This window comes from Lethenteron reissneri, chromosome 2, assembly GCF_015708825.2.
Source record: "Lethenteron reissneri isolate LAM-NWPU_2019-01 chromosome 2, ASM1570882v1, whole genome shotgun sequence".
NCBI lineage: Eukaryota > Metazoa > Chordata > Hyperoartia > Petromyzontiformes > Petromyzontidae > Lethenteron > Lethenteron reissneri.
In genome coordinates this window covers 3488622-3501035 of record NC_083780.1, presented here as the reverse complement: position 1 = coordinate 3501035, position 12414 = coordinate 3488622, and the positions used below count along the sequence as shown (strand labels likewise).

Here is a 12414-nt window from a genome sequence, read left to right as displayed (position 1 = left end):
TGGGGTGAATGTGCAGTGTGCCCAGTGTGTGTGCGTGGTGCGGTAATGTGGGTGCGGTGTGTGGTGCGGTGTGTGGTGCGCGGTGTGGTGCATTGTATGTGCGGAGCGGGTCGGTGTGTGTTGCGGTGCGTGGTGTCTGTGTGCAGTGCAGTGTGTGTGGTGTGTCCGGAGCAATTCAGTGTGTGGTGTGGTGTGTGCGGTGTATGGTGCGGTGTGTTTTGTGCGGTGTGTGCGGGGTGTGGTGGTGACTCACTGAGGTTCACCTCCGAGGGCTGCACCATGATGGTGAGGTCACCACCACCAATCGGTACATCGGTCACAGATCTGAAACAACATCATCACCACCATCATCACCACCACCATTATCACCACCATCCTCACCACCATCATAACCGCTCCTGTCCTCCTGCTCCCTCGACCTAGTGATGGTAATGATTATTTCCGGCGGTGATGATGATGTGGATAATGGTCATGATGGTGGTTGTGGTGATAATGGCGGTTATCATGATGATGATAACGGCGGTGATTACTGTGGTGTTGGTTGGAATGGTGATGGTGTTGATGACGATGGTGATAACAGTGGTGATGATTGTGGTGGTGGTGGTGGTGGTGGTAGTGATGATAGTGATGATGATGGTGATGATGATGATGGTGGTGATGATAGTGATGATGATGGTGGTGGTGGTGATGATAGTGATAATGATGGTGATGATGATGGTGGTGGTAGTGGTGATGATGGTGGCGGTGACGATGATGATCCCCCCCACTCCTTCCCCCCCACCCTCCCCGCCCCACCTATGCAGCAGCGCGTCCTCCGCCCTGGTGGTGACGGTGCGGTAGCCCCCCATGGAGTGGTAGCTCCAGGCGGAGCAGGGCAGAGTGGGGGGCCTCACGCAGAACCACCGCTCCCCCGCGTCGCGGAACTCGCACACCTCCGGCTCTTCCTCCGCGTGGACGCCGCGCACACGCCCCGGCCTCACGGCGTTGCACTCGGTGCGCTCCGTGCGCCCCCCGCCCTCAAAGTAGCCGTAGAAGAAAACCTACGGAGGGCGGGCGGGCGTGAGGACCAACGACTCCTACCTCGCACGTCCGGCACTGCCCGAGATTCTGCAGTGCCCCCCCCCCCCCAACCCGGCCCAGTTAAACCCCCTCGGCCACAGCTCCCACCCAACTTGGCGAGACTGTACAGGAACACCGTGCACTTCCGTCTGGATGGGGGCCAGAGCATGGACGAATATCAAAAATGTTTGAATGTCAAAGCGGAGCCTTTGTTGGGCTTGCACATGTATTTTGGACGGCGAAAAACGTACGTGCAAATAGCTACAGTAACTATATAACACGTACATGCAAATAGCTACAGTAACTATATAACATGTACATGCAAATAGCTACAGTGACTATATAACACGTACATGCAAATAGCTACAGTGAATATATAACACGAACATGCAAATAGCTACAGTAACTATATAACACGTACATGCAAATAGCTACAGTGAATATATAACACGTACGTGCAAATAGCTACAGTGAATATATAACACGTACGTGCAAATAGCTACAGTGAATATATAACACGTACGTGCAAATAGCTACAGTGACTATATAACACGTACGTGCAAATAGCTACAGTGAATATATAACACGAACATGCAAATAGCTACAGTGAATATATAACACGTACATGCAAATAGCTACAGTGAATATATAACACGTACACGCAAATAGCTACAGTGAATATTTAACACGTACGTGCAAATAGCTACAGTGAATATATAACACGTACGTGCAAATAGCTACAGTGAATATATAACACGTACGTGCAAATAGCTACAGTGACTATATAACACGTACGTGCAAATAGCTACAGTGAATATATAACACGAACATGCAAATAGCTACAGTGAATATATAACACGTACATGCAAATAGCTACAGTGAATATATAACACGTACACGCAAATAGCTACAGTGAATATTTAACACGTAAATGCAAATAGCTACAGTGAATATATAACACGTACGTGCAAATAGCTACAGTGAATATATAACACGTACGTGCAAATAGCTACAGTGAATATATAACACGTACGTGCAAATAGCTACAGTGACTATATAACACGTACGTGCAAATAGCTACAGTGAATATATAACACGAACATGCAAATAGCTACAGTGAATATATAACACGTACACGCAAATAGCTACAGTGAATATTTAACACGTACGTGCAAATAGCTACAGTGACTATATAACACGTACGTGCAAATAGCTACAGTGACTATATAACACGTACGTGCAAATAGCTACAGTAAATTTAAAAACGTGCGTGCGAAACATAAACAAACGTAAATAAAATAAAAATAAACATAAGAATAAATAAACAAAACAAAAATAAATAAACCAAAATGAAACCTTTACATGTGTTTATTCTTGTGTAGTGGGTTCCACGGAGAGGCACACTGTAATCTGGAGGCATCACGTTTATTATTCGGCCCAACGGGGCCCCTACTTAACGTGACAACGGTTTAACTAGAACCCAACCGGGTCAACTACGTAGCTGGGTCAGGACGGTAACTCTTCCTGACCCACGGAACCTAAAATACAATCTAAACCGACGACCAAAGAGGCGGAACACGGTGAGTCCACCATTCCAGACAACCACGATCGCTCCGCCCCCCATCCCTCTTATCCTCCTGAGCGTGGCCTCGCTCCGCCTCTGGCAGAGGTCGCAATCGGGTACCCGATACCCGTACCCTACCCGATACCCGGCTACCCGTACCCGGCCGGGTATCGGGTACCCATTTGCGACCCTGGTGCGGCCAGGTACGGGTAGGCCGTGAGTCACTGGTGAGTCATCGTTTGTCACTCATTTCCCAACGTCTTGTCTCTTCTCACAATTCAAGTTCCTAGAATCAACCCACCCGCGCCTGCAACATGGCTTCATCCCAGAGGTCGCAATCGGGTACCTGATACCCGTACCCTACCCGATACCCGGCCGGGTACGGGTAGCCGGGTATCGGGTAGGGTACGGGTACCCGTTTGCGACCCTGGTGCGGCCGGGTACGGCTACGGGTACGGCTACGGGTACGGCTACGGGTACGGGGGCTAAGGAATCAAAACCCGTTTGCGACCTCTGGCCTCTGGCTACGCCCCCTACTCAATCTCTCCCGAAGGAACCGGGCCCAGCGTCACGTGTCCCTCAAGCCCCCTTTCCGGGCCGCCTCACTACCCCGTGTCGTTCACGTGCCCTCGCTCTCCCTTCAACGGGACCATGCCCTCCAGGGCCCGCTTCCCTGCCATATCTCCGCCGGTGCCAGAGAGAGATACGTGACCTGAGCAGTTACCTGCTCGTGAACGTTGATTTCTCTATTGACGTCTCTACAATCTTGATTTGAAGCTTTCGTGACTGCAGGAATCCATACTCTTTGGTTCTTTCGGTAAAGTCACGTAGGTAGAAAATAAAAGAAATCACGACGTTTTGATCGCAACACATGCGACCGATACGGCAGGACAACTGCTGATTTAGGAGAAAGATCTGCTAACGACAAGAGGTTATATTGGTGGGCTCAACGCCAGGGGTAAGTGGGCGGAGCTGGAGAAGGAAGAAAGGCGGGAGGCAAGGAGGGAGGGAGAGGGCAGTTGGGCACAGGTTATAGATGGAAGGTAGAGAGAAGCTGGGTTAGTGATGCTAATGTGAGACAATTAGCGTGTCAATGATACAGGATGCTGCAGCGTTGGCTGCCGCGCTGTGAGAATGGGGAGGCAAGGAGGGAGGGAGGGAGGGAGGGAGGGAGGGGAGGGAGGGGAGGGGAGGGAGGGGAGGGGAGGGAGGGCAGGGGAGGGAGGGGAGGGGAGGGAGGTCAGGCAGGTGCCTTTCGCCGCTATGGTGCTGGTAGCGCAGCAGCAGGGGATCTGGTGATGGGTATTTTGAGGATGACTTGTTTTCTTATTGGTGTCTATGAACACCGTAACACACAATGGGACTAATGTTACACGGGAAACTCGCGTTAAATCTTTGATTAAAAGAAAAATACAAACAAACGACATGATGAACGAAGTAAAGTGCCGAAAGACTGAGCATTTTCTCGTCTGATCGTTTTAAAAAAAAGGAGGGAGGGAGGGAGGGGGGGAGTTGGGCACAGGTTATAGAAGACAGAGATAAACTTCTCTCTAGCTTCCATCTATAACCTGTGTCCAACTCCTCCCTCCCTCCTTGCCTCCCCCCTTTCTTCCTTCTCTAGCTCCGCCCACTTACGGCTGGGGTTGAACCCACCAAAACCCTTTATAACCTCTTGTCGTTAGCAGATCTTTCTCCTAAATCAGCAGTTGTCCTGCTGTATCGGTCCCGCCTGATGACGTTCGCTTGTGTTGCGATCAAAACGTCGTGATTTATTTTATTTTCTACCTTCGTGACTTTACCGAAAGAACCAAAGAGTATGCATCTCTACACTTGTGTAAGTGAACGAGTTTGGTTTGCGCTGGCGTAGCGTTTATTTATTTCCTCTAACACTTTAGCGTTGTTCTTAAGAATTGTACGAACTGTTGTGCGAGGTACGCCTAGCTTGCGACTTATATCAGCATGGGACATGCTGTGCTCATTAAGTTTGATTATGTCAAGCTTTTTTTGCAAATTGAGAACCTTATGGGTTCTTTTAGCTTTACTATCACCACACTTAGGACCCATTATGAATATATTAAAGCACAAAAATAAGTATTTTACAGTAATAACAAATATAAGCACAGTAGGAATACTGTACACGTGTTTTATAATCACGAAAATAACTATGGACACTATAGTATTATACTGTTATCACAAAAATAACTATGAATTGTTTACAGTATAATCAAAGAAATAAGTACGGTATTAATAACACATGAATAAACACAAATATAAGAGATGCTCACTGAACGACTTCTATTTAACGACTGAACGAAGAGGATGGCACGTGGCGCGAATGTCGTGGAAGGTTTGGCAGAAATTGTACGAAAGCACGTGGATGACATTTGAAATGTGGTGATAATTGAAAATGGCCGCAAGAGCGAAGCGACAAAAGTCAAAGTATCGTTGTAGCTACAGCCCCCCCCGCACCCCCCCCCCCCCGCAGGCCCCACCCCCCAGCCGGCCCCCACCCCCCGTAGGCCCCCACCCCCCAGCCAACCCCCACCCCCAGCCCGCCCCCACCTTGTCGGGCGCCTCGTCACGCAGGCGGGCGAGCAGTGCGACGGCCTCCCGCGAGTGGACCAGCGAGATGGAGACGGCCGTGGCACCCGGCCACAGCAGGCGGAACGTGGCCGAGTAGGTCCCGTCCGCGTGGTCCCGCACCGCGCCCGTGGCGCTCGTCACCCCTGCGCCGTCCGGCTCAAACCCCGCCAGGCTGGCCAGCCCCGCCAGCCCCACCAACCCGGCGAGCCCGCCGTGTCCGTATACCTCCTGCGCCGAGTGGATCCTCGCGCGGAAGTAGTCCCCGCCGCGCAGCTTGGCGCTGCCGTTGTAGTCCCGTGCCACGATGGACACGGTGAGTAGATCGCCCACTCGATAGGAGGGGGGGGAGGGGGAGGAGGAGGGGGGGGACTGTGGGGGGGGTACGATGCGCATGGAGCAGTGGCGGGCGCTCGTGACCCTCAGGGACATGTGGGGGGTCGTGAACGGGAATCGGGGGGCCCACTCAGCCCAGAAACTCGACGGCAGCAGCTGAGAGGGGGCAGGGGGGGGGGGCAGAGGTGGAGGCCGAGGAGGGGGAGAAGAGGTTAGATGGCCAGACGGGAGGTGATGGTGGTGGTAGTGATGGTGGTCGTGGTGATGCATGATGGGAGGTGATGGGGGTGGTGATGGTGGTGGTAGTGATGGTGGTCGTGGTGATGCATGATGGGAGGTGGTGTGGGTGGTGATGGGGGTCACTCACGTTCGAGAGGAGGATGATGGCGAAGATAATGGTGAAGATGGCTCCCAGAGTACGAGTCCGTTTCACCCGGCCTTCTTTCATCTCTCCACCTGACATCAACATCCTCATTAACATTGCATTCAACAGCAGCACCATCACCACCAAAATCAACAGCAGCAGCATCAGGAGCATCATCATCGTAAGCAACAGCAGAATCAACAGCAGCGGCGTCATAATCAGTCATGCCAATTATCATCAGAATCATCATCAGTAACAGCAGCATCGTCGTCATAATCAGCATCGCACGTTCACACAAATGCCCGCTGCTTACTTTCAACTTGCCAGAACACCTCCTCCATGAGCCAGAGTTTCTGGGGAGGTCGGGACTGAGTACCAGAGGTCGCAACCGGGTACCCGATACCCGTACCCTACCCGATACCCGGCTACCCGTACCCGGCCGGGTACAGGTACCCGTTTGCGACCCTGGTGCGGCCGGGTACGGGTACGGGTAAGGAATCAAAACCGTTTGCGACCTCTGCTGAGTACCCAGTGCAAACATAACAGCTGCACGAGCTGCTGTCGTGAAACTCAGGAGGAAGGGAGGGCGCGATGCCAACTCCAGTTGTAAGCGATGATGAAACCTTAATCAGCACAACGAGACCAGGCTATTGTGGGTTTGAGTGGAGTCCTCGATGGATGATTGCCACAGCAGTGAAAGTCAGGTAGTCACATCTTACAGATAACAAGCCGATGGTCAGGAGGAAGATCAATTCCACGATAGGTCCCGCTGGTCAAGGACATGGGCCCACATTTTCTATTCAATAACTATGTAGTCTGGCAGATGTTCTTGCTTGTGCCTGGTGTGCATCCATGATATCGTGTGAATGCACCGATGCCACAACAGCGTGTTGGTGATTACATGCTGATGGGCTGCACAGCAGCCTCCTACCATTGTTATTGAGCCGATCTGGACCATGCCTTCCAATCATTCCAGACCAGGTGACTGCATCATGACCCACTCGGGCAATAAAGTCACCCAAGAGGACGACTCTATACTGAGGGGTCGCAATAGCCAGCACCTGCGACAGGTCACAGAAAGCATCCGACTCATCAACCTTGCCCGCATCCCTCCACTGATGTTCATCTTCGGTGGGGGCGTAAGCCACCACCACCACCACCATCCCTCTCCTCCCGTTGATGAGACTCACGGCTTCCCGCACCTCGTCTCCATGTTCCCACACACCCTTCATATATTGTTAAAAAAGTGGCACTCCTTGTTGTTTGGCAGTTTCCTGTCCCAAGTAGACAAAAACTGTCCTCCCCCTTCTGGTGGCTGGAGCCAGAACCAGTCCACCGGACCTCTGGTATTCAACGGAGGTCCAAGCGGTACCGGTCCAGCTTCCGACAGAGGAATTGAAGCCTCTTATCCGCAGTGAGAGTTCGGACATCCCACGTGGCCAACCTCGGTAATTTCCTGGTGCTTCTTGAAGAGCACCGAGGGGAGGGGGAGAATCTGGCTCCACCAAATTGGATTTTGCCAGAAGGCATCATAGATTAATCTCTTCGGGGCCTCCAGCGCAAATTGATTTGAGTGTGTCCACCGTGGTTGCTAATATAAATTAGTGCTAAGTGGACGGGTTACCAGCCCCTCGCACACACTGATCTTGCTACATGAACACACAAAACACAAAGGCATCCCCTTATAGCCTTAACAGACTGTTGGGGCATGTGCTGTTAGCGAGCATGGCAAACAAGGGGGTGGGTGGCCAGCACACCCCCCCAGTGGCGATGTTTACACACCGCACCAGGTACTCATTTGAGGCTGAGTCGACCTAGGGGAGGCCCAAGACCGGTTCAGATAATCATCGCTGGTGTTGGTTATGAGCGGGAATGAAACTCGTGTCGCTGTGTTTGTACAGCAGCGCACTAACCGCTACACCAGCGCACCAGATACACACCCCTACTCATACCTGAGCCTCACCTCCGCCCCAACACACTCACCCTGACTCACACTCACCCTGACTCACACGCACATCAGCCTCACCGCATTCATCCCAATCAGGTCAACCTCACTGTATTCAATCTCACACTCACACGCTGCACTATAGACCACGAAATGCAGTAATATATCTCGATATGCAAATATTCTACGTACGAAGTTTCAGTAGAACGAACTTTCGATTCTAGATTTGAAGTTTTCGTGACTGCAGGGATCCATACTACTCTTTGGTTCTTTCGGTAAAGTCATGTAGATGAAAAATAAAAAAAATGAAAATAACTAAATACCTCTCTCTGCTCACTACAGTCATTTTGCTGTGGCTGTTCCACCTGATGACAGAAGCTTGTGTTGCCTCTGAAACGTCGTGATTTAATTTAGTTATTTTCATTTTATTAATATTATTACTTAAAATTTTCATCTATGTGACTTTACCGAAAGAACCAAAGAGTATGAACTTTCGATTTACTAACATTATTTCAATGGAAAAATATAAAGGAAAGTGATACATAAATAGCCATCCACGGTACTATTTCAAGAACACAATTATAATAAGATGGATTATTGAGCGTTGCGCATCATGCTCGTAGAATGTTTGTTTACATTTGTCTCGGCTAACATATGCGCAGTAACGCACTCCGCCACGGAGCTTGGTGATTGGTGGGCAATGCAACCTCACGGCTTGCTAGATGGCTGCATCGGCGAAATGTGAATGTACTTTACAGGTCACGATGTTTCTTTTATTGACGTCTTGAATTTTAATAGCGCACTAGTATGGGACGTCACATTATTTTCAGGATAAATTGTCTTTGCCTACGATATGAATGGGTGGTTATTTAGCGTTCACGGTATGAAACGGTGAGTTACGCTGGCTGAGCAAACTGCACCCCTCATCACACAGTGTCTGTTACCCTGTCTGCATTTTTTATTCCTTTAAAGCCCATTTTTTTTAGCACCTAAAATTTGTGAAGCGTCAATATTCAATTAAACATCGATTTTTCATGAACTTTGGTTAATGTTTCAGTAAATGTCAGTCAAAATGTTGATTGCACACAACCCATATGGGTCACCACGTGATTCTTGTACAGTGAAATTGATTTTTCACGTTCAAGAGGCATAAAGCCGTTTCTCTATGGCAGGGGTGGGGAACGTCTGGCCCGTGGGCTGTATAAGGTAAATCATTTGATGTGGCCCTACCAAGGTAACCGCAGATGGGACTCAAAGTTCAATAAATGTAGGAGCAGATCCTGGAAAGCAGTTGCTGGTAGCAACAACATCATCAATACCATCTAACATCGCACGCCTCACCAAAGAGAAGCAGTTCTAGCCATCGCATTAGGAGCGAGTTAATTAAATGTTTGACCAAATATAACAGGCTTAGTTTTAAGTTGATAATTTTGTACGGCCCGCGAATGATGTTATAGATATCCAAATGGCCCTTGGCAGAAAAAAGGTTACTCACCCCTGCTCTATGGGCAAACCATTTTTGTTGTCTGTTTGTGTTTCTCCCTTGTGATGGGACTTTGTAGGACGAACGTTGAGATGTATCAAGGCACGGAGTGACAAAAAAATTAACCCGTAAAAACAAAGTTTTTCACTATAAATCCTTTATATGCGTGGCGGCTAGAGTCCTCTCGTCCTCTGGGTTGAGATGGCTGCCACCTATGGGTCAGATGATTGCCTGCCACCATTAAGCAATTGGTAATTAAATATAAAAAAAAATTACCTAAAAAGTGTAAAATTTTGGAAAAAAATTTCACGAAAATAAATTGTCTCGCACAACGAGTCTGTGTGCAAGATGTCAGCTCCATTGGATCACGGGAAGTGGGTTAAAAAACGACCGAAAGATTTGCACGGTCGTAAGCGCGCAAGCAAGCAAGCACGTGAACTTAATATAAAGGATTTAAAAAGGTCTGAATTGGTCTGTAATAAGGCAGGGCACTGATCAGGGGTTGACAGGTTTGTAACACTTCACACTCAGGTTTACAGACGGTCCGAATTTACGACGCCCACAGCACATGCCACCACGGATCGATTTACGGCGCAGAAACTTCCTCTCCGACGCATCGATCGACCGATGACTCTAAACACATTTGATCAGCGAGGTGCTTACTTGTGAAACGTAGTAGAACGTGATTTTTATTCTTCTTCTTCAAAAGATCAAGCCACTTTAGCCTAGGTAAGAAAGAAGACAAGGTGAGCAAAATGTTTTAAGTGTTGTGGGTCAATTTTGGTAAAACAAAAATTCATATTCTTGATTCTTTCGGTAAAGTCACGTAGAAGAGAAATAATAAAAAATAAAATAAAAATACATTTTTGTTCCAATTGTCTTGCTGTGGTTTTCACACCTGATGACGATTGATTGTGTTGCAATCGAAACGTCGTGATAATTTTTTATTTTATTATTTCCCTTCTACGTGACTTTACCGAAAGAACCAATAATATGAATCCCTGCAGTCACGAAAGCTTTAAATCGAAACAAAAATTAATGTTTCAGGAACTTTGTACAACAGCACTCTTGCCAAATGAATTTACAGGAGTCACGGACTATTTTCTAACGTGTTATAGCATGAAGAATGGATTATACTTTATAGATACAGTCGATTATTGATTATCCGGCGGCTTTGGGGTTAAGAGGGCGCCGGATAATCACGAATCATTCTTTAAAATTGCTTTATTTTTGCACACTCTTGCGTAACCTTACATGTTTAAGTGTTGTGTGTATGTTTTCCTTAGTGTGTTACTCTAATGTTCACGATATGACCTTGGCACAAACGTCCAAATAGACACGAAAATACAGATCCTAGTGTGAAAAAGTTACCGCATTTATTCTAGATGTGAAGCTTTCGTGACTGCAAGGATTCATACTCTTAGGTTTTTTCGGTAAAGTCACGTAGGTAAAAATAAATAATAAAAATTAATAATACATTTCTTATGATTTTTTTCTATTATTTATTTTTACCTACGTGACTTTACCGCATTTAACTTGACCGGACTTCCCACTCTAATCTCCACCCCGCTCTAATTTCAACATCAACGTCAATGGGTTTTTGACAATCGCCGGACTGTGGTCGACAACCTTTGGAGCGGTGTTCGCAGGATCGGCCCGGGACCGACTGATTAAGTTGTAATCTGGATAACCGAGTGTGTGTATGTGTGTATATGCCAACACCAATGATTATCTAAACAGGTCCCGGGCCTGCCCTAGGTCGACTCAGCCTCAAATGAGTACCTGGTGCGGTGTGTAAATATTGTGTGCCACTAGGGAGACAAAGGCGGTCGGGCGTGGTGCTGGCCACCCACCCCCTCGTGTGCCGTTCCGGCCTTCATAGGTGCTCGCTAATAGCACTTGCCCCTACAGTCTGTTAAGGCTATACGGGGATCTTTGTCTTTTTATCTTTGTGTTTGTCCCGAGACCCAGCAGGTGTCATGGTTTGGGTCTGCCCCGTGACCTCCTCCTGTCAGCAGAGAGCCTTCGACACTTCACGTGGCAGCCTCAAAGTGCACCTAGCCTGGCACAGGCGCCGTGGTGACACCACCGTCACTTCGAGGCTTATGGCGGGTGTTGGTAATTGGTGTTGAGTGCAATATTTCGTAGCCTTTCTTGCGAAAATGTGGTTTCTGGCAGCGTATTTCAAGAACGCAACCATCCTGCATTTTATGGAAGTGATTGCCAACACGTGGCACGTGAGACATACACGATCACACAACGTGGCAAAACCTCGTGTGTTCATAGTCACTGCCAATACAATTACGTGGTAAAACCTCGTGTGTTTATAATCACGGCCTATACAATTACGTGGTAAAACTTCGTGTTCATAGTCACGTCCTATACAATTAAGTGGTAAAACCTCGTGTGTTCATAGTCACGGCCAATACAATTGCATGGCAAAACCTCGTGTTTATAATCACGGCTAATACAATTACGTGGGAAAACTTCATGTTCACAGCTAATACAATTACGTGGTAAAACCTCGTGTTCATAGTCACGGCTAATACAATTTCTGTACGTGGTAAAACTTCGTGTGTTCATAGTCACGTCCTGTACTATTTACACAACGTTGGGTTCCATCAAGAGCCATCAAAGACGAGTGATTGCTGTGCTCAAGAAGAAGAATATGAACTTTGTATCACTGGAACACGCCACTAACACGAGCTCGCGAACGCGTGGTCTATCAAATAGACGCTTTGTTAAACTCATACATCACTTTCGCGTCTTATTATTACATAAATAACACGCAAAATTCGTTTTAAACCCTGCAATGTTGTTGTCTATTCAGCTTGGATGTTTTTTTTTTGATGCTATTGCACATTTTGAGGTACCTTGTGGCTTAAGGCTGCATCGGTTAAGAGTTTTGAAGGCCTTGAAATGCCCCAAAGGCCACGAGTTCCTCTGCAGGGCCCACAATCTTCTGCTTAAGTTCGAATATAAATACAGCGAACAAGTCACTCAGTTGTCGTGTGTCGAAGAATCACTCCACAAACACAAAACTATCGTCTTTATAGCCAAACTCAACAGACTGCAGCAGCAGC

The 12414-nt window shown here is 48.0% G+C and overlaps 1 protein-coding gene across 9 annotated transcripts in view; it reads right to left on the bottom strand.

Moving 5' to 3' along the window:
* Window positions 1–12414, bottom strand: part of LOC133342137 (NXPE family member 3-like) — an 18158-nt gene extending 5744 nt beyond the window's left edge. For 8 of the 9 annotated variants that reach the window (XR_009755098.1, XR_009755099.1, XR_009755092.1 and 5 more), the window contains exons 1-5: window positions 6835–6940; window positions 5907–5995; window positions 5186–5695; window positions 796–1040; window positions 254–324 (exon numbers count right to left, since the gene is read on the bottom strand). Coding sequence is in view for 5 of the 9 variants with exons in the window: in XM_061551101.1 (XP_061407085.1) it covers window positions 254–324; window positions 796–1040; window positions 5186–5695; window positions 5907–5995; window positions 6835–6874 (955 nt within the window). In the remaining 4 variants the exon portion in view is untranslated. Of the gene's footprint in view, window positions 1–253; window positions 325–795; window positions 1041–5185; window positions 5696–5906; window positions 5996–6834; window positions 6941–9994; window positions 10057–12204 lie in introns of those variants that run through there. The other variant, XM_061551108.1, reaches the window with a different exon arrangement.